The 26,037-nt window shown below is 37.1% G+C and overlaps 1 protein-coding gene across 1 annotated transcript in view; it reads right to left on the reverse strand.

Annotated features, from left to right (window-relative positions):
• Positions 1–26,037, reverse strand: part of RFWD2 (ring finger and WD repeat domain 2, E3 ubiquitin protein ligase) — a 273,178-nt gene that overhangs the window by 43,053 nt on the left and 204,088 nt on the right. The window contains exons 16-18 of the mRNA XM_006887764.1: positions 13,827–13,944; positions 4,604–4,728; positions 2,913–3,073 (exon numbers count right to left, since the gene is read on the reverse strand). Coding sequence (XP_006887826.1) covers positions 2,913–3,073; positions 4,604–4,728; positions 13,827–13,944 — 404 coding nt within the window. The remainder of the gene's footprint in view (positions 1–2,912; positions 3,074–4,603; positions 4,729–13,826; positions 13,945–26,037) is intronic.

A 26,037-nucleotide genomic window follows, 5' to 3' on the forward strand; every position in this document is an offset into this window, starting at 1 on the left:
ACTTGGGCATTTTGCTAAAACAGTCTACTCCTTTCAAAGAGGTAACCATGCTTGGAAAGGTGGAGGGTCAGAGAAAGAAGAAGACCCTCATGCAGACGGACTGACACAGCGATCGCAATGATGAGTTCCAGGGTGTTAGACTGTGTGGATAACACAGAATAGGACAGGGTTAAGTTGTGCTGTTCCTAAGGTTGCTAGAAGTTATACTTGACTCAACAGAACAACAACATTTTCTGTACACACTAAAAACCTGGTTCTTTGTCTTTTGATTTTCACTGTTTTAATGAGAAGTTGGTTGTCTAACTGCCATGCCTTTGAAGGTACTTTCTTTATTTCTAGCTGCTTTTAAGAATTCCTCATTGTTTTTTATTTTGAGTTGACAGCACAGGAGAGGAAGACCCCAGATGAGATGGATTGATACAGCAACTGAGGTAATAAGGGTAGGTGTTTTGAAATCCGTGAGACTGGCTCAGAATAGCGAAGGCTTCAGAGCTGTTATATATAGGGTCGCTATGAGTTGCAGGTGACTCAAAGGCATATAACAACAACAACAACAACAACTGTGATGCACCTAGGTGTAATTTTGCCACAATCAGGAGAGGGAGTAAGAGCAGACACAACAGACTTTAACTGAGGACCAAGTTACTTGGCTTTATTGGGGAACATAGGAAACTCTGCATACATGACATCTTCAGACTCATCAGAAGGTCAGACTACTAGGCAATTCATATGTACAACTTTATGATGCACCATTTTCCCTCACTTATACAAATAGTATGAACATTTGCCTGGGGCTAAGGTGAGGTTGATAACAATAACAACAGAGCTGAGGTACATTCTAATTTTATGCCAGTCTTATAATGCTCAGTTTACAAAGGTGTTAGGCCAATGTGCCAAGTCACAGATCTTGGAATGTACTTAGTATATTCCAGAAGGAGATCTAGTAGCAAAATGCATTATGTGTTGAGCTTCTAAATGGAAGGTCATCAGTTTGAATCCACCAGTCATTCTACAGGAGAAAGTTAACAGTATCCTCTTGTAGAGATTTACATTCCTGAAACTTGATAGAGGTATTATTAGAAATTACAATATGCTTGGCAGCAATGGGCTGGGGAGGATATGTCATATTTGTCTTAATATATTTCCAAGGAAATAGTACTATAAGAAGGCAAAACAAAAGTTATATTTTCAGGCAAGCCTTGGTCTTAGCTTGATGTTAAACCTTTATTTACTCTGGTTTTCAATCATTCATTATCAAGTTCAAAAGCTTCTATTTCCATGTCTTTTATCAATACTGGATTCATCAATGCCTTCAAATATCTACTTCTGCTGCATTACTGCTATTCTTTCTTTTGTTGGGTCTCCTTTTCAATACAGAAAATACTGGTAGAATAATGGTTAAGTTCTTGGCACTAACTTGAAAGGGTGGCAGTTGAAACCTATCAGTGACTCAGTGGGAAAAAGATCCTGTTTTTGTAAAAACTGTATTTGTTGTTAAGTGCTGAGTAGTAGATGACTCACAGTGACACTATGAATGAAAACCTGAACACCTGTATAACTTTCATTGTTTTCACCACGTTCATAGAGTTTCCGGAGGCAAGCTATTTTGGAAGGAGATGGGAAAAGAAGAGGGAAGAAAAAGGGAGCAGGGAGAGGAGAAAAAGAGGGAGGGGGGAGACAGAGGAAGAGAGGAGGAGGGGAAAGAGGTGGAGGGGGAGGAGAGGAGAAAAAGACAGACTTGATTCAACAATTCTAGTACAACTTGGTGAAAAGTTTGGTTCAAATTGCCCAGGCTGTGAACACTAAAACTGGAGGTTGAGCCACAGAAGTAAAACAAATTAGAAAGAAAATGTATCTAATTAAAAGTTAAATTGTACCTGGAACTCAAGTATGTTAAAGAACTTACAGAGAGAATTTTGAGTAGTCAAAACAGAATGAATCAAGTATACATGTAAAAAAGATGACTAGTGAATTTACTCATATAAGGAATGGTTAAGGAATTATTTCATCATTGGGAAAGTTTGTTACTTGGAATGCATTCTTATCCAGAAATTAGATGTGTTTAAATAGAGTATTTTGTAGATAAAAATTCTAAACTGGAATAGTATTTAATCATGGTCATTACTGCATAACATCAAGTTGGAAATGACCTATCGCTGTCCCTCCAGTGGGTTTTTAGAGGCAATAAATCACATGGGAGGAGACTGCCCACCAGCAGGTTTTCAGAGGCAGTATGTCACACAGGAGGAGACTGCCTATCCTCCTCCTATGGAGTAGCTGGTGGATTTGAGCTCTTGTGGTCTAGTATTAAGAAACTACACTGCAATCCCAAAGTACTGGACTTGAATCCATGAGTTGCTCTGTGGGATAAGGACAGACAATCTCCTCCTGTGCGATTCACTGCTTCTGAAAACCTGCTAAAGGGTCAGCTAAGAGTCAGTTCCGACTCAATGGCACACAACACTAATAACAGTATTTAATTAGGTACATAAATAAGGCCGTTCTCTTTACCTACACCAAAGTTTTCTCTTCCTATCAAAATACTAGTTTAGCTGAACATTTAAAATTTATTATGTGTGGTCATTTAAAGAAAATGAAGCACAGTGTGTTCTCTGGAGGAATTTACTTTTATAGCAGAGATAGATCCTGAAGACACAATGTGATAATGGTTATAAAATTTGCAAAATTGTGCATGTGATAAGATGGCCACATTAAAGAGATATTAAAAATCAGCATATTTTACCATTAATATCATTTCCATTACTATCTAAAATGCATATTTTCTTGGGTAATGTAATACAAAACAAAAATAAAACAAATATAACTCATAAAAAATTCTTCTTTCTCTACCTATATTTAAATAAAATAGTATCATGAGACATTAAGACTAAAACAATTACATAAAAACTTACCCCATCTGGCAGTGCCCTCCAGCACACAGCACTAACAAATTCATTTGTATCGTCTTCTTTTCGGTCTTTGTCCAGAACACTTTTGACTGTGTCAAACTTAAAAGTTAGTAATGTCTTAGAAAGTCCTTTATAATACAAGTAGAGAGAGTTGTTCTCACTTCCTGAAAATAAAGAAATAAATTAATGATAATGATAAATTTTTAGAATAGGGGAACTCAGAATTGGTCTATCATATTTTTATAGTATTTATCTCTCATATTTTTTAGCTCAAAGATCAATAATCTTTTTATGGTCAAATATGAAAGCTTTTATCATACAATTTCTTGGACATCACATGAGAAAAGAACCCACAGATAAAAATTATATTACTCTAGAGAAAAAAACTACTATAAAGAACATTAATCACATTTTTAAGGCTGAAATGAAACAAATCATTTCTAGAAGAGACCTCTAAAACTAAAAAATGTACTGCAAGAATATTAAATATATTTCGGATCATTTCTAACTAGAAAGAAAAAAAAAGGGAACCCATAAGCAGAATTCAGTAATTTCTAAAACTTGTTTTCCATCCTTCATAAATGTATGACTCTCATTATTTGAGTTATCTAGAACTTAAATTTTTGAGCAGTCTACCATAGTAGAGTATCTGTGATAGAGATCTGTTCTCAGTGTTTAGGCTCACACCTGTGAAGAGGGTAAAATTTACTTAATAGAAAGTAAAAAGTATAGGTCAAAGTTAATATATTTACTCATTAGATACTGGAACATTTAAACAGTATCAAAATCAATTTTTCTACCTCTGATTTAGGTCTGTATATATAAATTATCAACAGTGAACATCCTAAAATAAAGACTACGGTAAGAGATCTCTTTCCTTTCATTGCTGTCGAGTCAGAATAAATTCATAGCTGACCCTCCAGCAGATTTCGAGAGATTGTAAATCAAATGGAAGGACAGTGCCCAGAGCAACAGTGAATCTGAATTGTTTACCCTTGGTTTAGCAGTACCCAAACTTCTTATACTGGCCAGCAGAACTCCCTCATGTTATAGCTAGATAGGAGAAAATAAAATTTAAACCTAAACAGACAAGTAATGGCTCTAAAATTAGGATTACTAGCAGAAATTATGATTATCTGACTTTTGCCAAAAGAACAAACAAGTATGTTTTATGGAAAGACCAACCAGGGTGTTCCATTGAGGTGAGGGTGGCAAAGCTTTGTCTCACATACACTGCATATGTTATCAGAAGGGGACCGTAACTGGAAAAAGGCTTAGAAAAGGTGGACTGACTGTAACAATCGGCTCAAGTATATCAGAAATGATGAGGGTAGCACAGGACAGTGCCAGGTTCACAGCTGTTTTTCACAGGGTCACTAAGAGCTTTACCCAACTCAACAGTACCTAACAACAAATGCAACTACAGAAATTATGTTATAATGAGAATTATAAGACATAGTTAATAAACTTACGGTATTTCAAGTGGTCAGAGCACATGCACAATAAAGGAGAGAAACACTAATGCTTTTTCCATTATTCCACAGAATAAGTTAGTGCTGAGGTATCATCAAGTCCATTGTCCTACCTTAAGAGCACAACCATTTCCGGACTTGGTATGTAGTCCATTTCTACTAATTTCTATTTTCATGAAACGTGCCTGTTAATAATTAACAGGAAAAGACGGTTTCACTTACCACAAGCTATATAATCTCCATTGGAGGCCAGGCCTACAAAGTTTTTTTCATTGATATGACCTTTGAAGGAACGTAGGCAATATGGTTTCCCTACATTCCACAGCTTTAACTGGCTGTCTGTTGATCTGGAGTGGGGGGGAAAAGTTGTAATACATTTATAATTTCATATAACGAGACTTATCACAATAATGAGTAATCCAGTTTAGTATCCAGAAACACAGATTCTGGAGATATTTACTGTCACTGTTTGATTAATCTGCTTTTGACCTTGGTGAAGTTATAAAACTCACTAGCCTCAGCTTTTTCATTATTAAAATGTACATTCTTATCTTATGAGACTAAATAAATGGTACAAAATATTGTGACAAATAAATTCATTCATTTTAAAATTTTTCAACTGTGCTTGGCATATAGGAAATGCTTAATCAGTGACAAGCATTACATCACCATCACTGTACCCTGAGAGGCCTCTACTGGGAAATTACAAATTTTGAGTGATATAATTTTAACAATTTGTTTTTATACTGTTGAAGTGTACTGCTACCTCACATATGACCTATTTTTCAGTTTAGTCAGCCCTTCAGGATCCTATAAGTGCTTGAAAAATATAAATATAATTATTTAGCAAATTATGTAATCCCATCATACAAATACAGTTTTAGGACTATACTAAAAGGTTACAATTTTTTTATGACTTTAGCTTACAAAATGTAGACCATCCTACACTCTTCATTTTTAAATTGTTTTTACTTCCTCTGAATTTGTTTTGTATTTTTTAAAAATGTACACATTCTTGTTATCTTTTATTTTTATAAGTAATATCAACTCTTTTCACTGAAGGTTTACATCCTAGTTTCGATTCATACACAAAAATTTCTGCACAAGCTGTTCAGTGACATTATTTATATTCTTCACAATATGCGAATATTCTCATTTCTAGTAATTTCGTTTGCATTACCTTAGCTTTCCTGTCCCTTACAGTCTCATTTTTGTTTAAAGAAATTGTTGACCAATTATTTATCTCATATAGGTAATTTTGTTTTAAAAGGAACATTATATTTAGGGGTAATACTCTTTTTTTTGAGCCAATATGTCATTTAGTTATAAGACGTCTTCGGAGATTAGCCCAAAGTTTGAAGAGCATCTAAGGCAATAAATAGACTTGAGGAATCCTCTACTCCCAAGTCAGTCAAACTGGTCTAGGTTTTTGGTTCTGCTAAAGAAATGTGAAGTTCTACTTCACAAATCTCTTCAATTTTATCAACATCCATCAATTGTGGTCCTCTTTGGAATGGTTGATACTAGTAACCCCTGTATAATTACTAAAGGTTAAAAATTAAGCCATCATTTTCTTCTCATACTCTACCATCAAAAAGGACACTATTTTATGTTTTACAAGTATTATTTTGAATAATACTTGAAGAGCAATAATATGTTGTTGAAGAGCAACGATGTCAATCTGGAGACTATGGTTATAGTCTTCACAATTACTTGCTAGGCATCAGAAAGCTGGACCATGACTAGGGATGACAGAAAGAGAATTAATGCCTTTGAGCCCTGGTACTGGAGAAGACTACTGAAAAGATCATGGACTGTTAGGAGAACCAACAGGTTGATCCTAGAGAGAGTGAAACCAGGGTGCCTCTTTGAGGCAAGGATTCTGAAGCTTCATCTGACATACTTGGGGCATTCTGCAAGGAGGGACCAGTCCTTGGAGAGGGACACCATGCTTGGGAGGGTGGAGGGACAGTGCAGAAGAGGAAGACAGTCAATGAGATGGATTGACTCAGTGACTGGAGCAATGATGGTAGGTGTGTCAGAGACAATACGGTTGGTTGGCACAGGATAGAGAAAGTTTCAGGGCTGTTGTACATATGTTTGCTATGAGTTGTGAGTGACTAAACGGTACATAACAACAAGAAGTATTACTTAAAGACTCATAATTACTATTAACAGCTAGTAACCTTAGAGCTAAGATTCAAACTGTTTGATGTCAATCTGACAACTCTCAAAATGCTTTATAAAGTTTGTTATCACTTATTCAACATCTACTGTTAGACATTTATAACTATCATTGTTTTTACACATTATTCAACAATATGTTCAATATTCTTTTATGTCTACATTTATGAGATATTTAATACTACTTTTTAATTTTTCCACGCACACGTCAAAATGAAATTTATTAGCAATAGTGGTTTAGTGGTAAAAAGCTGTGTTGCCAACCCAGAGGCATGGAGTTTGAATCCACAAGTTGCTCGAGGGGAAAAAGATAAGGTAGCACAATTTTAAGCTTTGTGAAAAATGTGAAGAAAACGGGTAAAAATAAAAATTAAATATTCACATTAATATAGTCAACTACCATATCCAATTTATGAAATTCATTTAAGTATATCCTTCTAACAAACTAAATTAACATTTATAAATCTGAAATTGAAGTAAAATAATTTTACTATCAAACCTACCATCTGTGTTTGAATTGAGTAAAATTTTAATTCTTTATTGTTACTCCTACAGATGGGGTATTTCTTAATTGACGTCCACTTAATTAAATTTTCTGAAATAATCACCAACAATATTTTTATGAAAGCTTAGTTTTGTCTTTTGTAATTCCGCTTAAATTACCTTTCTAAATTAATTCCACTTATCAAGTTTTTATCTAGAGCAATCAGTGTGGATTTCACATTATATCAAATATAACACACGACTATTAATAACTGCCTAAAATAGACAAGACATGAGGAAAAGAAAATAGTATATCTAGTAGAAGTCAAAACATAAAGAAGAAATGAAGAATGAGTATTTGCTAGATAGTGACAAATGGAGAGAATTATAAAACCGAAAACAAAAAAAGAAGGACTACCTCTGTGAGTATACAGATTTATCAACTATGTTTTGTCAATGGGGATTTATTTACCTAGTTGGTAGAATATCCATTTCAAAGAAGATTAAAAGCAATTTAAAGTTGAAATTATGATTCTCCATTTTAGAATATGTTTAAAGTCTAACACATCAGCCCTAAGCAACCATCTTTACAAACCTCAAAATCAAACCCCACTGTTACTGAGTAAAGTGCAACTCCAGTTCTATTGAGTTTCCAAAGCTATACATCTTCACAAGAGACTGTCCATCTAATCACCTAAGATGCTGAACTTTGCAGTAACAAACTAATACATCAAGCAGTGCGCCACCAGAGTGCCTCATCTATGCAAATTTCTCTTTCAAATACTTAAAACTCACTATTAGCACAATTTTTTATTAGAAAGAAAGAAAGAGATACTGGATAAGCCAAGTTCTACTGAAAAAGAAAAACACAATAGGAGACTTTGTACTTTCAGATCTCAAAAAATTACAGTCATAGTAATCAAAACAATAAGGTAATCACAATAAACATTATGGCAGAGATACAAATGGAATAGAATTGAGAAGCCTAAAGTAAATCTATCTACTTATGGCAACTGATCTTTGACAAGGAAATGAAACCCACTAAGTGTGGACAGTGTTTGGTGGTGCTCCCCGATCAAAACAAGCTTGGAAGCAGGAGTGGCATCCACTTCCATAAATAGCTTGCCTCCAGAAACTCTATGAACCTGGAGAAAGGACGAAAGTCTCTCAAGTGTCTAGGACTTTTGTTCTTAGGGTCACTATGAGTTGCCTACGACTCGAAGGTACTTAACAAGGGAGAAAAAGATACCTCATTAACAAATGGTGTTGGCAAAATTGGGTATCCGGCATAAATAATCAAACCACTAAAAATGTAAAATCAAGGGAATGTAAGTTCAATTACCATCTTGTAAAAATGAAATCTTTATGTGCATTAAAAAATTTCTCAAGAGTGTCCATAGGTTGGGGGGTGAAGGTTTGCAATGACATATCTGATAACTGACACACAAATACAACTTATAGAAAATTCTAGTTCCTGAACAAAACCAAAATGTCAAAAAAACTCAAATTACAAAATGGGCAGAAGATATGAATACCAAAGAAAACATTCAGATAGTCAACCAATACATGAAGAAATGTCCAAGATTACTAGCTATTTGATATGCAAATCAAAACAACAATAAGATATCATCTCACGCCAGTAAAGTTCAAGAAGACAGCAGAACAACAAATGCTGGTTGTGGTACAACTGGAACTCCTATGCATTGCTGGTGGGAGTAAACACGGGTAAAACCTCTAAGGAAAACACTCTGGAGTTTCCTTAAGTGCCATTTGATCTAGCTACTCCACTACTAAGAATAAACCTTAAAGAAACAAGTTGTTGTTGTTGTTATGTGCTGTCCAGTCACTTGAGACTCATAGCGATCCTATGTACAACAGTCCTAAACTCTGCTCTGTCCTGTGCCAATCACATTGTCTCTGACACTCCCATCCTGATTACTCCAGTCACTGAATCAATCCACCTAATAGAGTCATCCCCTCCTGCACTGTCCCTCAACCCTACCAAGCATGTCCAAAGTATGTTAGACGGAGCCTCAGAATCCTTGCCTCCAAGGAGCAGCCCGGTTTAACCCTCACCAGGATGTTTTGTTTGTTTTCCTAGTAGTCCATGGTACTCTCAATACTCTTCTCCAGCACCACAGGTTAAAGGCATCAATTCTCCTTCTATCCTCCTTGGTCACTGTCCAAATCTCTGATGCATAACAAGTGATTGCGAAGACCATGGCCTGTATCAGACGCACCTTAGTCTCCAGAGAGACACCATTGCTTTTCAGTACTTTGGAGAGGTCCCTAACAGCAGACTTTCCCATGGCAATGCGCCTTTTAACTTCCTGGCTACTGGTGCCAAGAGTGTTGACTGTGGAGCCAAGCAAACTAAAGCAGTGTACAATCTCAATCTCTTCACCATCCATCCCGATGCTGCCAATTGGCCCAGTGGTGAGAATCTTTGTCTTCTTGACATTGAGCCTCAATCCATATTGGAGGCTGCAGTCCTTGACCCTCTGCAGCAGGTGCTTCAGGTCCTCTTCAGTTTCAGCAAGCAGAGTTGTGTCATTTGCATAACGCAGATTGTTGCTAAATCGTCCACCAATCTTGACCCCACATTTTTCCTCATAGAGCCCAGCCTCTCGGATGATCTGTTCTGCATATAGGTTGAAAAGGTACGGAGATAGAATACATCTCTGGTGAACACCCTTCCCAATTTTGAACCATGCAGTGTTCCCTTGCTCTGTTCTGAGAACTGCCTCCTGGTCCAAGTATAGGTTTTGCATTAGAACGATCAAGTGTTCTGGGATTCCCATTCTTCTCAGAGTCAGCCATAGTTTGTTATGATCCACACAGTCAAACGCCTTTGCATAGTCAATGAAACACAGATATACATTCCTCTGGTATTCCCTGCTTTCAGCTAAGATCCATCTAACATCAGCTACAATATCCCTAGTACTACGATCCCTTCTAAACCCAGCCTAGACTTCTGGCAGTTCTCTGCTGATGTGCTGTTCCAGTCGTTTTCGATAATCTTTAGTAGAATCTAGCTTGCATGTGAAATCAATGAGATTGTTCTATAGTTTCCACACTCTGTAGGGTCACCTTTCTTTGGGATGGGAACAAATATAGATCTCTTCCAGTCAGTTCGCCAAGTGGTTGTTCTCCAGATTTCTTGGCACAACTTGGTGAGTGTGTCCAGGGCAGCATCTGTTAGCTAAAACATCTATTCCTGGAGCCTTATTTTTTGCCATTTCCTTCAAAGCAGCCTGGACTTCTTTCATCAACACAGGCTTTTGCTCAGAAGTTCTTGCATGAATTTCAGAACCATTTCGGGAACAGGTTTGAGGCCTTGAACACTAATGAGCAAAGACCAGACGAGTTGTGGGAGGATATCAAGGGTATCATCCAGGAAGAGTGCAAATGGTCACTGAAAAGACGGAAGACCAAAATGGATGTCAGAAGAGACTCCGAAAATTGCACTGGAGTACAGAGAAGCCAAAGCACAAGGAAGAATTCAAGATACTAAAGAGTTGAATAGAAGATTTCAAAAGGCAGCAAGGGATGACAAAGGAAAACATTACAATGAAATGTGCAAGGAGTTGGGAGTCAGAAAATCAAAAGGGCCGAACTCGCTCAGCATTTCTTAAGCTCTAGGATCTGAAGAACAAATTCAAATCTCAAGTTGCTATAATCAAGGATGCTTTAGGCAGAATATTAAATGATCCAGGAAGTATTAAAAGAAGATGGAAGGAATATACTGAGTCACTGTACCGAAATGAATTGGCAGACACAGAAGAATTTCATGAAACAAAGAAATAAGAGCTGCAGCAATAATATATATACACACACACATCCATGATTCTTGTAGTATTATGCACAAGAGCAAAGAGTTGGAAAAAAATCCATGTGTCCATAAATGAACGAATGGATAGAGAACCTGGTACATTCACTCCATGGATCTTTGCAACACTGAAAGCCAATGAAGTACTCATGAAACACTACGCAACACAGAGGAGTCTAAAGAACACTGTACTGAGAGAAACTAGTTACAAAAATCAACTACTTTAAGACCACTGTTATAAGAAGCTAAAGAATCAATCCAGTACAGTTACCAGTGAGGGAAGAATAACAGAAAATTAATAGATAATACCAAACACTTATTAGGATGAGTGAAGGGAAGGACAATATGGAATAAACAATGAAATATTGTGGTTTTTAAATGAATGTTATGAAACAAAAATATGCATGAATAATTAATTTTAAAAAGATCAAATGAACTTTTACTCAAATCATAAATTAATTTTTCAAGGAGATCTGAAGAACAAGGTCAACTTTATTTGTAGAAAAAAGAAACCCTGAATAAGGAAACTACTTCTGAAAAACAAAAAATGATGTGGAAGGCATAGCACTCCTTGACCTCAAAACCTACTACACAGTGGTAGTAACCAAAACAGGATGGTACTTGTCCAATGACAGGCACACAGACCAATGCAAAAGAACCAAGAACTCAGAAATGGACCTCTTTATCTATGGTTAACTGATATTCGACAAGGAAATGAAAACTATCAAATGGAGAAATGACAACCTCCTTAACAAATGGTACTGGCAAAGCTGGACTGCTACCTGCAGAAGGCTGAAACAGGATCCAGATCTCACACCATAAACAAAAATCAATTCAGGCTGAATCAGAGACCTTGGAGTAAACCTCAAAATTATAAAGTTCATAAGAGACAAATAGGAACCAAGCTTAGAAGGCCTAGTTTACAGTATAAGAGACTGTCAAACACAGCCAGAAATTTATACTCTAGAGTGAATTAAATTGATGAATGAGACTTTCTAAATATTAAATATCTGTGCCTACCAAAAGTTTTTTTCCAACAGGGTGAAAAGAAAACTTACCAACTGAGAAAAAAACACTTAGTAATATCATCTCATATAAAGATCTCTTAACAAAAATTTACAGAATACTCCTGGGCATACAGAAGATACAGACTGATAACCCTATCATGAAATGGGCAAAAGATGGTAAGTCTTTTCACAGAGGAAGCTATTCGGATGTCCAAAAGACACATGAAGAAATGCTGAATATCACTGGCAATAAGAGAGATGCAATTAAAAACCACATGAGATACAATCTTAACTCCAGTAGCAGTGGCAAAGTTTAGCAGGGCAATAAGCAATAAATGCTGGTAAAGATGTGGAGAGGTGTGAACTCTCATACACTGTGAGTGGGATTGTAAAATGGTACAATCTCTGGAAGGCAGTTTGGTATTTTCTCAAAAAGTTGAACACAGAAACGCCCTATGACCCAGCTATTATACTACTAGGAATATATTGTTTTTGTTGCTGACTGCCTTTGAGTTGAGCAAGACTCATAGCGACTCTATGAACAAAAGTCCTGAAGCCCCTCTACAACTATTGACATTTATCATAGAGTTCACAGTTTCCAAAGGCAAGTGGTTTAGCAATTGGATGCCACTCCTGCTTCCAAACTAGGAATATACCCTAGGATATTAGAACTGAGACACAAATGGAGATTTGTACACCAATGTTCACAGAAGCATTATTTACCATCACAAGAACACGGAAACAACTCAAATATCCAACCACAACTGAATGGATTGAGGAATTGTGGTACATTCACACAATGGAATACTACGCACCACTCAGAAGCAACAATTTCAAAAAATACTACATAACTTGGGAGAGACTGGAGAGCATTATCCTGAGAGAACTAATAATAAGGACAAATACTGTATAAGATCATTATTTTAAAATTAGAAGGATGACTAATAAAAACATGTATGGAAACCCAAGGGGGTAAGGGGTGGAAGCAGAGGGGTGAGTATGGATAGGGGTGAAACCACAGGGTTGCAGTTTGGTGGATGGAAGGGGCGGGTAAAAGAAACGGAAAGGATTCGAGTTAAAAGACACGGTAATGATGGGCAAGATCCAATGACAACTGATTTTATAAGACGTAATGCATGGGAATGATTGTATGAAATACAATATGAATGGAGAATATTATGAAGCATAATGTATATGAACTTTGTAAACAAACGCATATAAAATAAAAATAATAAAATAAAAAAAAAAATGAAACAAAACAAAAAACCCACTCTTTCCAAGCATGATGTCCTTCAGGGACTAGAATCTGGTAGCAACATGCCCTAAATATATGAGGAGGAGTTTCATATGCAATCACAGGGAAATCAAATAACATATCAACATAAAAGCTAAGCCAATATTATAAGAATAATTCAGATGCTATAATGTACAGGGAAGCAGGAGCGGCATCCAATTCCGAAATGGCTTGCCTCCAGAAACTCATGTATGAACAGTGCTGAGGCCGTTCGTTCATAGGGTCGCTATGAGTTGTCTATGACTCGACGGCATCAAACAACAACATAATGTACAGAGAAAAGTGGTCAAACATTTAAGTTGAAATTATGAAATAAATATTTCCTGTTCTTTTCCCATCAATCATAGTAAGTGTTTCATAAGGAGAACTGATAGCTAAAATACATGATAAAGTTTAAAGGTAATAAAAAAGTGACCAAAAAGGGGATACAATAAAAATTAAGAGCTTTAAAATTTTACTTGCAAATAACATATTTAGGTGAACATTAAGACACTAAAATAAGCAAAATGAGTTCTAAAAACATACTGTTTAAGAGAAGGTTCATACTCAAATGTTACTCATTAGAGTAAACCTAAGACGACTTTAAAGATTGGTAAATAATGACAGAATTCTCTGTTAAGTGCAAGCCCTGAGGAGAGTAATACTCACGCTGAGACAATTTCCTCACCACTCACAAACTTTGCATAGGAGACTGCTTTTCGATGACCTTTGAATACCATGATTGGCTGTTTAGTGTTACGAAGATCATAGTAGTGAACACAGTGATCTGAAATGCAGTAAATAGAGGAAAAACACTGTAAATGAGGAAATGGAAAGTAGTTAATCTTGAATCTGCTGCAGTGGTTTTTGCAAGATGCACTGACAATAATAAATCTGCTATAGTCAAAAAAGTAAAAGTTATAAATCTATGTCAAAGGAAGGTATAATGAGTTTATTTTTGTTTTGATTTTAGGAAAATATGGTTGTATAAACAGATATACCAGTGTCAGTCTGAAAGGGAATTCCATTGTCATTTCTTTTGATACTGGATCTAGAAATAGTCTTACGGCACTTCTATCTTTACATTTTGATGGTTTTAGAAAAGGCTATTTTAAACATTTAGTTAGGTGCTGCAGTAACTAAATCAAGATGGTTTTTTTTTCTTTTAAGTGAGTTCTTCTCTTTTTTCTTTTCCTTTTTAATTTTATTATTTTGTGTGTGTGTACCATCAAATAGGATCTGACTGGTATAGGAAGAGATTGCCCCTCCTTCTCCAGCAGAGCATCTGGTGGATTCAAACTGTGTGCCTCTAGGGTTGCAGTGCAGCTTCTTGCCACGAGGCCACCAGAGCTCCCCAGTTCTTCTCTTTTTATGACTCCAATTCTTTGTACATTTTATTGTAATACTTTCCTCTGCCTTCTTTAGCTGTCCTTTGAAATCTTCCCCCCCCCTTTTAGTAATTTTAATGAAAGTTTACAGAGACTTTGGATTTCCATTCATTCATTCATTCATTGTTGCACTTTTCTCCCTGCCCACTCCTCCTGCCCCCAATTCACTGTTCTCTTTGAAAAGTAAAAGAGAAATTATTTCATTGCTATACAATCCCCTCCCCCGCCAAGTCCACTCCACTATGCTGCTTTCATTCTGGACTCCTGTCATGATAATAATACCTAATTGTATATAAATTTAAACAGTTCTCCCCTCATCTCTTTCAATGCACTATACATTATTTATCCCCTCTTTCTCAGTCTCTTCCCAACCCCTATGTCAGTTCTCTTTTATAACACTGGCATTACGCAGTATTTGTCTTTTTGTGATTGAGATATTTCACTCAGTATAATGTTCTCCAGGGTCACCAATGCTGTGTAATATTTCATGAGTTCCTTGTTTTTCAATGAAGAGTAGTATTCCATTTTGTGAATATACCAGAGCTTCTCTATCCATTCATTTGTTGATGGGCAATTGGGTTGTTTTCAACTCTTTGCTATTGTGAACAAAGCCACAATAAACATGAATGTGCATATATCTGCTTGGGTGGTGGTTATGGTTTCTTTTGGGTATATTCCCAGTAGTAGAATTGCTGGGTGAAATGGTATTTCTATTTGCAACTTTCTGAGAAAGCACCATACAGCCTTCCATAGTGGTTGTACCATATTATACTCCCACCAACAGTGAATAAGGGTTCAAGTTTCTCCACAACCTCACCAGCATTTATTGTCTGCTGTTCTGTTAAATTTTGCTATTCTCGCTGGGGTGAGATGATTTCTCATAATTGTTTGATTTGCATCTCAGAGTTTGGGATTTTGAACATTTCTTCATGTGCTTGTTGGCCATCTGAATGTCTTCTTTGATGAAGTTGTCTGTTCATATCCTGTGCTCATTTTCAACTGGGTTGTTTATCCTTACCTTGTTGTGGTCAAGATGGCTCTTCTAAACCACTATATTTTATTACTTTTACCACAACACTAGGTGTGGCTATACAAATAGACCAGATGAGTTATGAGATGACATCAAAGATATCTTCCATGAAGAGAGCAAGAGGTTATTACAAAGATAGAGGAAGAAGACCAAAAGGATGTAAGAAGATACTCTGACAACTGCAGCAGAGCCTCAAGAAGTCAAAACAATGGTGCCTATGTAAAGGAGATGAACAGAAGACTTCAAAAGGCAGTCCAACAAAGTTTTTTATGTATTAAGTTTTTTGTATCAGAAGATTCACTCACTGTCACAAAATAATGCAATGATTTTTACTGAGTTAATTCAATGTTACAATCATCACCATAAAGCAGTTTTAGAGTATTTTCCTTAAAATGAGATCCTCTTATCTCATTTACAGATACTCTCCATTCCCAGTACAGATTATCCAGGTAAACGATGATTTATTCTTGGTCTCAAAGTGTCTTTTCTGGTCATTTTACTACTATTTATCGTTTTTTAGGTTAAATCATGTTTGAACATGCGGTCGGCAGTTCCTTTATAGTGCTAAATATTCCATTATATGAACTTACCACATTTTCTCTACCTGTTCATTAAATGTTTTAAACATTCAATTAATGTTTTACATCTACTGGACAGATAGACACAGGAATAATTATTGGGTCCTAATTAATATTTATACATCAAAGAGCTGGACAATGACCAAGGATGACAGAAGAATTGATGCTTTTGAGTTGTGGGGCTGGAGAAGAGTTTTGAGAAGTAGCAGGTCTGGCCTAGAGAGGGTGAAACCAAGATGGTCTTTGGAGGCAAGGATTTTGAAACTGTCTCATATACTTTGGTCATGCAGCCAGGAGGGACCAGTTTTGATAAGGACATCATGCTTGAAAGGATTGAGGGACAGCACAGGAGGGGAAGACCACCTGTGAGATGGACTGACACAGTTAACTGGGATAATGAAGGCAGGTGTCAGGGACTGGTTTGATTGGCTCGGGACAGAGCAGGGTCCAGAACTGCTGTGCATAAGTTTGTTATGAGTTGCAAGCAACTAGAGAGCACATAACAATAATTTTTATAATTAAATTCATAATTATGAAATGTTAATGTCATAATTAAATATTAAAGGTATCAACAAAATTGTTAATTGATCTCACATTCCTATGAGGTTTCTATTATACAAGAATTCTTTGAAAATTCTGAACTAAGCCTTTTATCAGCTGCGAGTTTTAGAAATATTTATAATCCTATTGCCATCTAATTTTATTTTCTTAACATGTGTCTGTTGAATATTTGATGAATTCTAACAGGATCCAATTTCATATTATTAGTATCTTTTGTCATCAAACATGTTCTCAGTGCTGCACACAAGGAATCTATGACCAATGTAAGGTCCTAAATAGTTTCTTCTCTACTCTTTTCCTAATAATTTTATTGTAAAATTTCCAACTTTTTAAGTTTGTCGTAAATTTTAAGTTATTTTCTATGTGAAGTAAATGTAGCATTTTTTAAAAAACAAAAAACCCCGTCAAACTTTAGTTAGTCCCCATTCACAGTGAGAATGACCACAGGAGGTGATTTCCCACCTTTCACTGTCAAAGTTGTACATAAATTTGAACTGCTAGATAGGTGCCTTTGGATTAGCAGCCCAACTCACTAGGAGCACTCCACCAGAGCTCCCTGAAAAATGCCATATTTTTGCATGTGGATATCCTGTTTTACTAGCAAGATTGTTATTAGCAAATAAGAAACTATTATTTAATAATAATAGTCTATTATTGTAATAGAGTATTATTTCTCCTAGTGACTTGTCTTGGCACCTTTGTAGACAACTGACTATAAATATAAGCCAGGCTTTCAAATCTATTCCACAGATCTATGTCTACCTGTATACAGTGGACAAATTCTGCCTTCATGTTGTGTGTGGTAAGGATCACTAGAATAACAATTCCAAGTTTAGAAACTAATTTAATACCACTTTTGTGACACAGTAGATTACTTAGTACGGCTTTTTTAGCTTTGTAAGTTACATCAAGTGACTGGGTTGTCCTATGTAAATGTGATGTGTTTGTGGCCCACCAAGGAGACTAGTGACTTGCTGTTATTGTAAATAAGATATATGACAACCTTATGGGTGAGAACATGCTAAAAAGGGTGCGTAAATCACTAAGCTGGGACTGCTCAGTTTTGCCTTCACTCCAGACTTAAAAGGCCATTTCAGAGGCTGAGAAAAAAAGAAGGTGCCAAAGAATATACTACATCTTTTGATAGAGTGCAGGAGTTGGTACCACTCCAGGAGACCTGTGAAAGACAGTGGTGAGGGGCCTTGGCCCACGGAGATAAAAAACTTGAGTGCCTCTGGCAGGAGGCCATCAAGGTGAGGCAAGTGCCTCTTTGCATATGCTGTGGAATAGGTTTGTCAATTGTGAGAGTTAGTGCTAACAGTCTTCAAGTCAAGGCTTGCTGATAGAATGGTACTTAAGTAGCTGGCCTAAAAGAGTTCTGTACCACTTGCTTGACTGGCATAGAGAATGGGCTACAGAACAGAGACCAGAGAGACAACGGCCTTTGGGCATGACTAAACGGCTATTTTGATTAAAGAAATGTGCACTGAGCTTCCTGGATCCTGTCACTTTGCCAATAAACTCCGTAACCATGAATATTGTCTATGAATTCTAATTCTGTGTGGTCATTGCAACAAATTATTAAAGCCAGTTGAGAAGCAATGAGTGGTATGGAAAGGAGGACTAGTATTAGAACTGGCAGTAAGGGTTTAGCGGGTAAAGATATGTATAACCTCACAGGCACTGGCTTTTAGCTGCTATGTTGGCAATTGGTTTTCTATTCTGTGGGATGAGTGGAGGTCAGAAACCACAGCCTCCACAGTTATTATAACCTCCTCATTTCTCTATGCTCATTGCCAGCTGCTTACGTGGCTCACAGTTTGAGAAAGTGGCTGAAAGCTTTGGAAACAGATAAATACAATTGTTCAGATCAGCTGCCCATGTATTATTTCTTGGGTGTCAATAACATAGCATTAGCTTGAAATTTAAGTTGAGAAACCACCACCTTTCAGAGTTAAACTGAAATAAGCAGATCTTCTGTGCTCAATTCAATTCAAACTCAGAGTGACTAAGATTCCAAGGCCTTCTTTAAATGTTAGTAAGAGACATCTTTCTCCCTCAGAACATCTAGTGCACCTGAACTGATGATCTTTTGGCTAGCAACTCTGAGTGTTATATACTGTTGTTGTTAGGTGCCACTGAGTCGAGTATGACTCACAGCAACCCTTGACAAACGATCTGAACCATGTTCTGTCCTGCAGCATCCTCATACTTCCTGACACACAAGAACCCATTACAGCAGTCACCATGTCAATCTACCTGCCTGAGGATCTTCCTCTCCTTCGTCAACCCTTCACTCTACCCAGCATCATGTCCTTCTCCAAGGAAGAGCACCTCCTAGCTACGTGCCCAAAGTACATAAGGTGAAGCCTCATCATTCTTGCCTCCAAAGAGCACTCCCAAGACCATAGCTCAAAGGCATCAATTCTTTCTCTGTCATCCTTATTCACTGTCCTGCCCTCAAATGCATAGCAAGTACTAGGAAAGACTATGGCCTGAATCAGATTTACCTTATGCCTCACACTGACATCCTTACTCCTCAGTAATTTGGAGAGTTCCCTAACTGCAGGTTTTCCCATTGCACTATGTCTCCTGATTTCCTGACTTCCGGTACCAAGGGTGTTAATTGTAAATCTAAGAAAGATGAAGCAGTTGACAGTTTCTATTTCCTCTCCATCCATCATGACACTGCCTATTGGTCCAGTGGTAAGAATCTTTGGTTTCTTGACATTGAGATGCAGTCCATACTATATGCTGCATTCCTTGATCCTCTGTAAAAAGTGCTTCAAGTCCTTCTCACTTTCAGTAAGTAAGGTTGTGTCATCTGCATAACATAGGCTATTGATGAGTCTCCCTCCAATCCCGATGCCACACTCCTCCTCCTAAGAGGTCAGCTTCTTGGATAATTTGCTCATTATACAGAGTCTCCAGCTTGTAGCTGTTAAGATTCTGGAGGGTAAATATTTTTTATTTATTTGAAATAAATTTTAAAAGGGTGTAAACTGTTTGGGTGGTTTTTATTTGGTTAACCATCAATTGTACTGGAAGCCTCTTGTTTAAGTAATTAAGACCTGGTGGATGTGCCTTTGTATTTAAACATCTGTTGGGTCCTACCTGAGAATGAGTCTCCAATTTGGAGGAGTTGGATTCTGGAGGGTGTTTTTAATTTACTTGAAAGCTGGGTGTAAACTCTTTGGGCATTTTTTATTTTGTAGACCATTAAATTGAAGTTATATACTATGTCACCAGAAATCCTTAATTAAGTGGAAAGGCTCAAAAAGTTTACAGAAAACTCATTATACTTAAGAAGTCCTGGTGGATTAATAGCTAAGCACTTTGACTGTTAATCAAAAGATCAGCAGATTGGACATAACAGCTACTGGGTGTGAGAAAAGACCTGGGATCAGAAAAAATTTTCTGACCTAGAAATCCTATTGGGCAGTAGTTCTACTTTGATATTTAGGGTAACCCTAAGTCAGAATCAACTCCCATCACACACACCAACAAATCCCATATTTATGACTACAGATTTAGTACAACTACAAAGAGCATAAACAAGATATATGGTAAAATTTATTACATAAAACAGAGAAATTTCATGTTCTAAAGAGAAATACCAAGAATTTTACTGAGCTTAGGGCTCAGGGATTTTATTTGTCTCACACATGATTACAGCTGATGATATCATGGCAAATAAGTAAGGCTTCAGTAACACCAAGCCTCCAAGTGGTCTCTCCTTGTCCAGTAAGTCCTAACTCATTAGCATCTGATGCTGGTCTACCTTGAAAAAAATCAGAACAAAGGACAAACTGCTTCCTGTAAGGTGATCCCTCACTTTGGACTATTTCTACAAGTAACACATCATCTTACTAACTGTAGCTTTATAATAAGTAAAAAAACCTGCAGGAGTTTTTAAAAAAATTGAGTTAAATCTACATTATTAAGAGGTATTAACTAGCATTCATCTTGCGATTTCAACCCTCAGCCCCTCCAGATAAGTTGTTATTAACATAAATTTTGTGATACAGTATCTGGTGACTGTCAACCCTCCCTTGGGATAAGACAAAGTTCTTCATTGATTATTTAAAACCTGGTCAGAAGAGAAACCAGTTCAAATCAGTTTCTGGAACATGTTCAGAAACAGCACATAGTGACCAAGAGCTGAATTCCCCAAATAAGAAGTAAAGCTATCTACCAGACAGGGAAAATGAACCATTATTCCTTGCTCTGTATCATATATGCATAATATAAGTGAAGCTGTGATGTCTCTTGACCCAGAAACCTCTGCAACATAGTCCATCTAGGAAGACTAGGTTTACATGTGCTTAATTATCATAATCCTCCCTATATGGAACATTTCCTGGAATTTCTCCACCTTCTAATTCAAATAAACATGAAAATCCTTCTCACCTAATCTTTATAAATCTGCAAGACTCTTCTGTTCAGTGACTAGTAAGCTACCTTGGCTTCCACTCTCTCCCTTTCCTTTTGAAAAGTAATCTTACTTTGCAAAGTACTCTCCCTTCATAAACCTCTATCTGGGCCTGTATATATTAACCTTGACTACTGTTTTCTCTATTTTTACTTAGTATGTGAAAGAATTCAAAATAAAGGAGGAAGCTAGTGAAATTTCTTGGTAAACACATTTAATGAGTACTCTGAAAACAGGAACCATTACAGGGGAAGTCAGAAGTTAACAATTCAGTGTTCCAACACATGAACACTGAAAAGCTCTTCATTTGTGTGGGGCTTCTCTATCGCTCAATGAAATTTTACAGATTTCAATGTATAAATTTTATTTGTTAAATTTATCCCAAAAATATTTTCTTTTTTATATTATGATACACAGAACATTATTCTTCATTGTCAGATTTTCTGCTCATGCACAGAAACACAGCTGATTTTTTTTACATTGTTTTTTACATCCCTTTACTAGTGTTTGTATAGATGTTGTAGGAATTTCTACATACAAGATTATGTTCATATGTAAAAAACCCCTGTGTTTAAATAATCCTTTTAAATCTAGACACTTTTTCTTTCCTGACTACACTGGTCAGAATGGAAGTTGTTGTTGTGTATCAGCAAGTTAGAAATTATTCATAGATACACATCAGAGAGTTGGAAAATGACTAGGGAGGATAGAAGGAGAATCGAACTTGTAAAACCTCACAAAAGCTTATTTTTAAAGGACACTGGTCAATAGTTTTCTATCTGTTTAGGTTTAATTTCAACAAAACAGAAATGTTCACAAGTTTCATTTTTATTGTTTTTATGTTCTGTCTAGTAGCCTGCGACTCATAGGAACCCTATGAACAGCTCTATAAGCCCTACCAACAGCTCTGAAGCCTACCCTGTACTGAAGTAGTCTCCCCATTGTCCTAATTACTGTTAATAATCCATCCCATCCAGCATCTTCCTTTCCTACACTGTCCCTCCGCCCTTCCAGGTCCCTCCTGGCAACATGCCCAAAGTATGGGAGATGGAGCTTCAAAATCTTAGCCTCCAAGAAGAAAATTGGTTTCATCCTCTCCAAGATGGACCTATTTTCTGTTTCCCTGGTAGTCCATGCTATGTTCAGGACTCTTCTTCAGCACCACATCTCAAAGTCATCAATTCTCCTTCTACCATCCCTAGTCACTGTCAAGCTTTCTGATGTATAGCAAAATAATTGCAAAGACTATGGCCTGGATCAGGTGTACTTTAGTCTCTAGACATCGGTCCTCTTCAGTATTCTGGAGAGGTCCCTGACAGCAGGCTTTCCCAATGCAATTTGTCTTTTGATTTCCTGGCTGCTGGTACCAAAAGTGTTGATTGTGGAATCAAATAAACTAAAGCTGTTAACAATCTCAATCTCTCCCCCCTGCTCAAAATAACGTTGTTTCTTACCTATCCCTGTCTGCTGTGCTTTTGTAGCAGTCTAGGGATGCTTGTTCTCATACATGTTGGGCAGGAAAAATTAAAAAAAATTAAATTAAAAAAAAAACCCAAACAAAACCCAGTATCAATCTCTTCACCATCTATCACAATTCTGCCAATCAGCCCCAGTGGAGAGAATCTCTGTTTTCTTGATGTTGAACTTCAATCTATATTGAAGACTGCAGTCCTTGACCTTCTGCAGGAAGCACTTTTGGTCCTCCTAAGTTTCAACAAGTATGTGTCATCCTACATAACGTAGATTGTTAATTAATGAGTCTTCCTTCAATCCTGATGCCACATTCCTCCTCGTAGAGCCCAGCATCCCCGATGATCTGTTTCACATGGATACTGAAAAGGTATGGAGATAGGACACATCCCTGACAAACACCCTTCTGGATTTTGAATCTTGCAGTGTTTCCCTGCTCTGTTCTGACTACTGCCTCCTGGTCCAAGTACAGGTTTTGCATAAGCACAATCAAGTGTTCTGGGATGAAGAAAAAAAAATCTGTATTTTTCTCTTCTTTTGATTATCTGTTATCAGTAACAATCTTGCTTTGCTCTGGATGTGGGCTTATTCTAGTAAGTCCTTTAAACAACTCACCCTAGCTGTGGTTCAGATTAAGTATGACAGTTTAATACCTTCAAAAAGAATTACAAATTATATAGGTGAACCTACTGTGAATGGAAATGAGAAAAATTACATAGTCTCAGTCTTTAACAGTAAGCTCTGGTAGCCTAGTGCTTAAGAGTTGCAGAACCAGTAAAATGTATGGTAGTTCAAATCTACCAGGTGTCCAGAAAGAAGGGTATCTCTGCTCATGAGATTTATAGCCTCTAAATACCCACTGGAGGGTCAGCTATGATTCAGACCAGACTAAACGGTGCACGTAATGATCTTTAAAGAACATAAACTTGAAAGGGGCAATTTAGTTCACAAAGACTATGTGTACTATTAGCAAACAAAACATAAATCAACTTTAAGGCATTTATATGTATGCCTTTGAGTGGTGTTGGAGAACAGCACTGAGTATCTTATGGACTGTCAAAAGAACAAACATCTTGGAGAAAGTACAACTAGAGTGCTCCTTGGAGGCAAAGATGGCAAAGCTTTGTCTTTCAAACACTGGACACATAGTTAGGTGAGGCTATTCTTGATAAGGAATATCATTCTTGGAAATGGTCAACAAAGGAGTGGAAGACTCCCAACTAGATGGACTGACGTGATGACTTCAGCAATCAGCTCTAGTATCTCAGATATGATGAGGATGGCACATGATAGGGCTGGTCTCAGATCAGCTCTTTATAGGGTTGCCATCTAAAGGACAACTACCTGGCCAACTAATTGGAATACATCTATATTTATTTTCATTCCAAAACAAGGTGAACCAACAAACTGTAGAAATAATCTAACAACCTCACTAATGTCACATGCAAACAAGATCCTGCTAAAGATTATCTAAAACTGACTGGAAAAGTACATCACCATAGAACTGCCAGATGTGTAAACTGGGTTTAGAAGAGGCAATGGTACTAGGGACATCATAGCCTACGTTAGGTGGACCTTTGCCTAAAGCAGAGAGTATCAAAGAATTTCTCTGTTTCACTGACTATGCAAAGGCATTTAATTGTGTGGATCACAACAAACTGTGGCTAATCTTGAGAAGAATGAGAATCCCACAACTTATAATTGTGCTCATGAAAAACATATACTTGGACCAGAAAGCAGTAGGCAGAACAAGCAGAGAAACACTACATGGTTCAGGATCAGAAAAGGTGTGCATCAGGGATGCATCCCATCTCCATACCTTTTCCATCTATATGCAGAAGAGATCATTTGGGAGGCTAGACTTTATGAGGAGAAATGTGGCATCAGGATAGACGGAAGATTCATCAATAACCTGAATAATGCAGACGACACAACCTTGCTGGCTTAAACTGAGGGGAATATGATGTGTTTGATGCATAAGAGTTAAAGACCATAGCCTGAAATATGGATTGAAGCTCAACATCAAGTAAACAAAGATTTTCACCAATGGCCAATTGGCAGCACCATGATAGATGGTGAAGAGACTAAGACTGTTAAATATTTCAGCTTGCTTCATGCTACAATCAACACTCTTGGCACCAGAAGTCAGGAAATAAAAAGATGAATTGCAGTAGGTATTCAAATTCTCAATGACAGACGAACTGCTATCAGGCATCTCTCAAGAGTTACTGAAGAGCAACAAGGTCAGTCTAGAGACTAAGATGGGCCTGATACAGGCCATGGTCTTATCAATTACATGGTATGCATCAGTGAGCTGGACAGTAACTAAGGATGATAGAAAAATCATCAATGCCTTTGAGTTGTGGTGCTGGAGAGGTACTGAACATACTGTGAACTGCCAAAAGAAAAGACAAGTCTGTTTTGGAGAGGGTGAAACCAAGCCACTCTCTGGAGGTAAGGCTTTTGAAGCTCTGTCTCACATATTTTGGCACATGGCCAGGAGTAATCAGTCCTTGTGAGAGGGACACCATACTAGGAAGGGCAAAGAGGCAGCACATGAGAGGAAGATTCAAGATGGATTGACTCAGTGACTGGAGAAATAGGTCTATCACAGACAATGAACTTGGGTCAGGACAGGGCAGGGTTCAGAGGTAATGTACATAGGTTCAGTAAGTACCACATTTCCCCACTTAACTGATTTCATCTCCTTGTCAAAAATCAGTTGTCCATCGGTAAGATGGGCTGATTTCCGGGTTCTCAATTCAATTCCAATGATCTATGTGTCTGTCATTGTACCAGGACCACGCTGTCTTGACCACTCGGTAGTGTAATAGGATTTGAAATCAGGGAGTAAGATGCCTCCTACCTTGTTTCTCTCTTTAAGGAGTGCTTTGCTTTTCAGAGCCTCTTTTGATTTCAAATAAAATTGGAGACTGCCTTTTCCAACTCATTGAAGAATGGAATTGGTTTTTGTATTGGGATTGCATTTAACATGTAGATTGCCTTTGGTAAGACTGTCAATTTCACAATATGGACCGTCAATTTACTATATCCATGAGCAAGGGATATTCTTCCATTTCTCCAGGTCACTTTTTGTTTCTTGTAGAAATGTTTTGTAATTTTCTTTGAACAGATCATTTGTGCTTCTGGTTAGGTTTATTCGTTAAGTTTTTAATCTTATGATTAGCTATTGTGAAGGGTACTGCTTTTCTTAGATCCAGTTCTGTATTCTTTCACAGTAGAGAAATCCACTTGATTTTTGTATGTTCATCTTGTATCTGCCATTTTGCTAAACTGGTCAACTATGTACAGAAGTTTTCTTACTGAGTCTTTAGGTTTTTCTAAGTATACTATCATATCATCTGCATATAGAGAGAATTTTACCTCCTCTTTAACAATCTGGATAATTCTTATTTCCTTT

This window comes from Elephantulus edwardii, unplaced genomic scaffold, assembly GCF_000299155.1.
Source record: "Elephantulus edwardii isolate Elephantulus edwardi_28Jun2011 unplaced genomic scaffold, EleEdw1.0 scaffold00061, whole genome shotgun sequence".
NCBI lineage: Eukaryota > Metazoa > Chordata > Mammalia > Macroscelidea > Macroscelididae > Elephantulus > Elephantulus edwardii.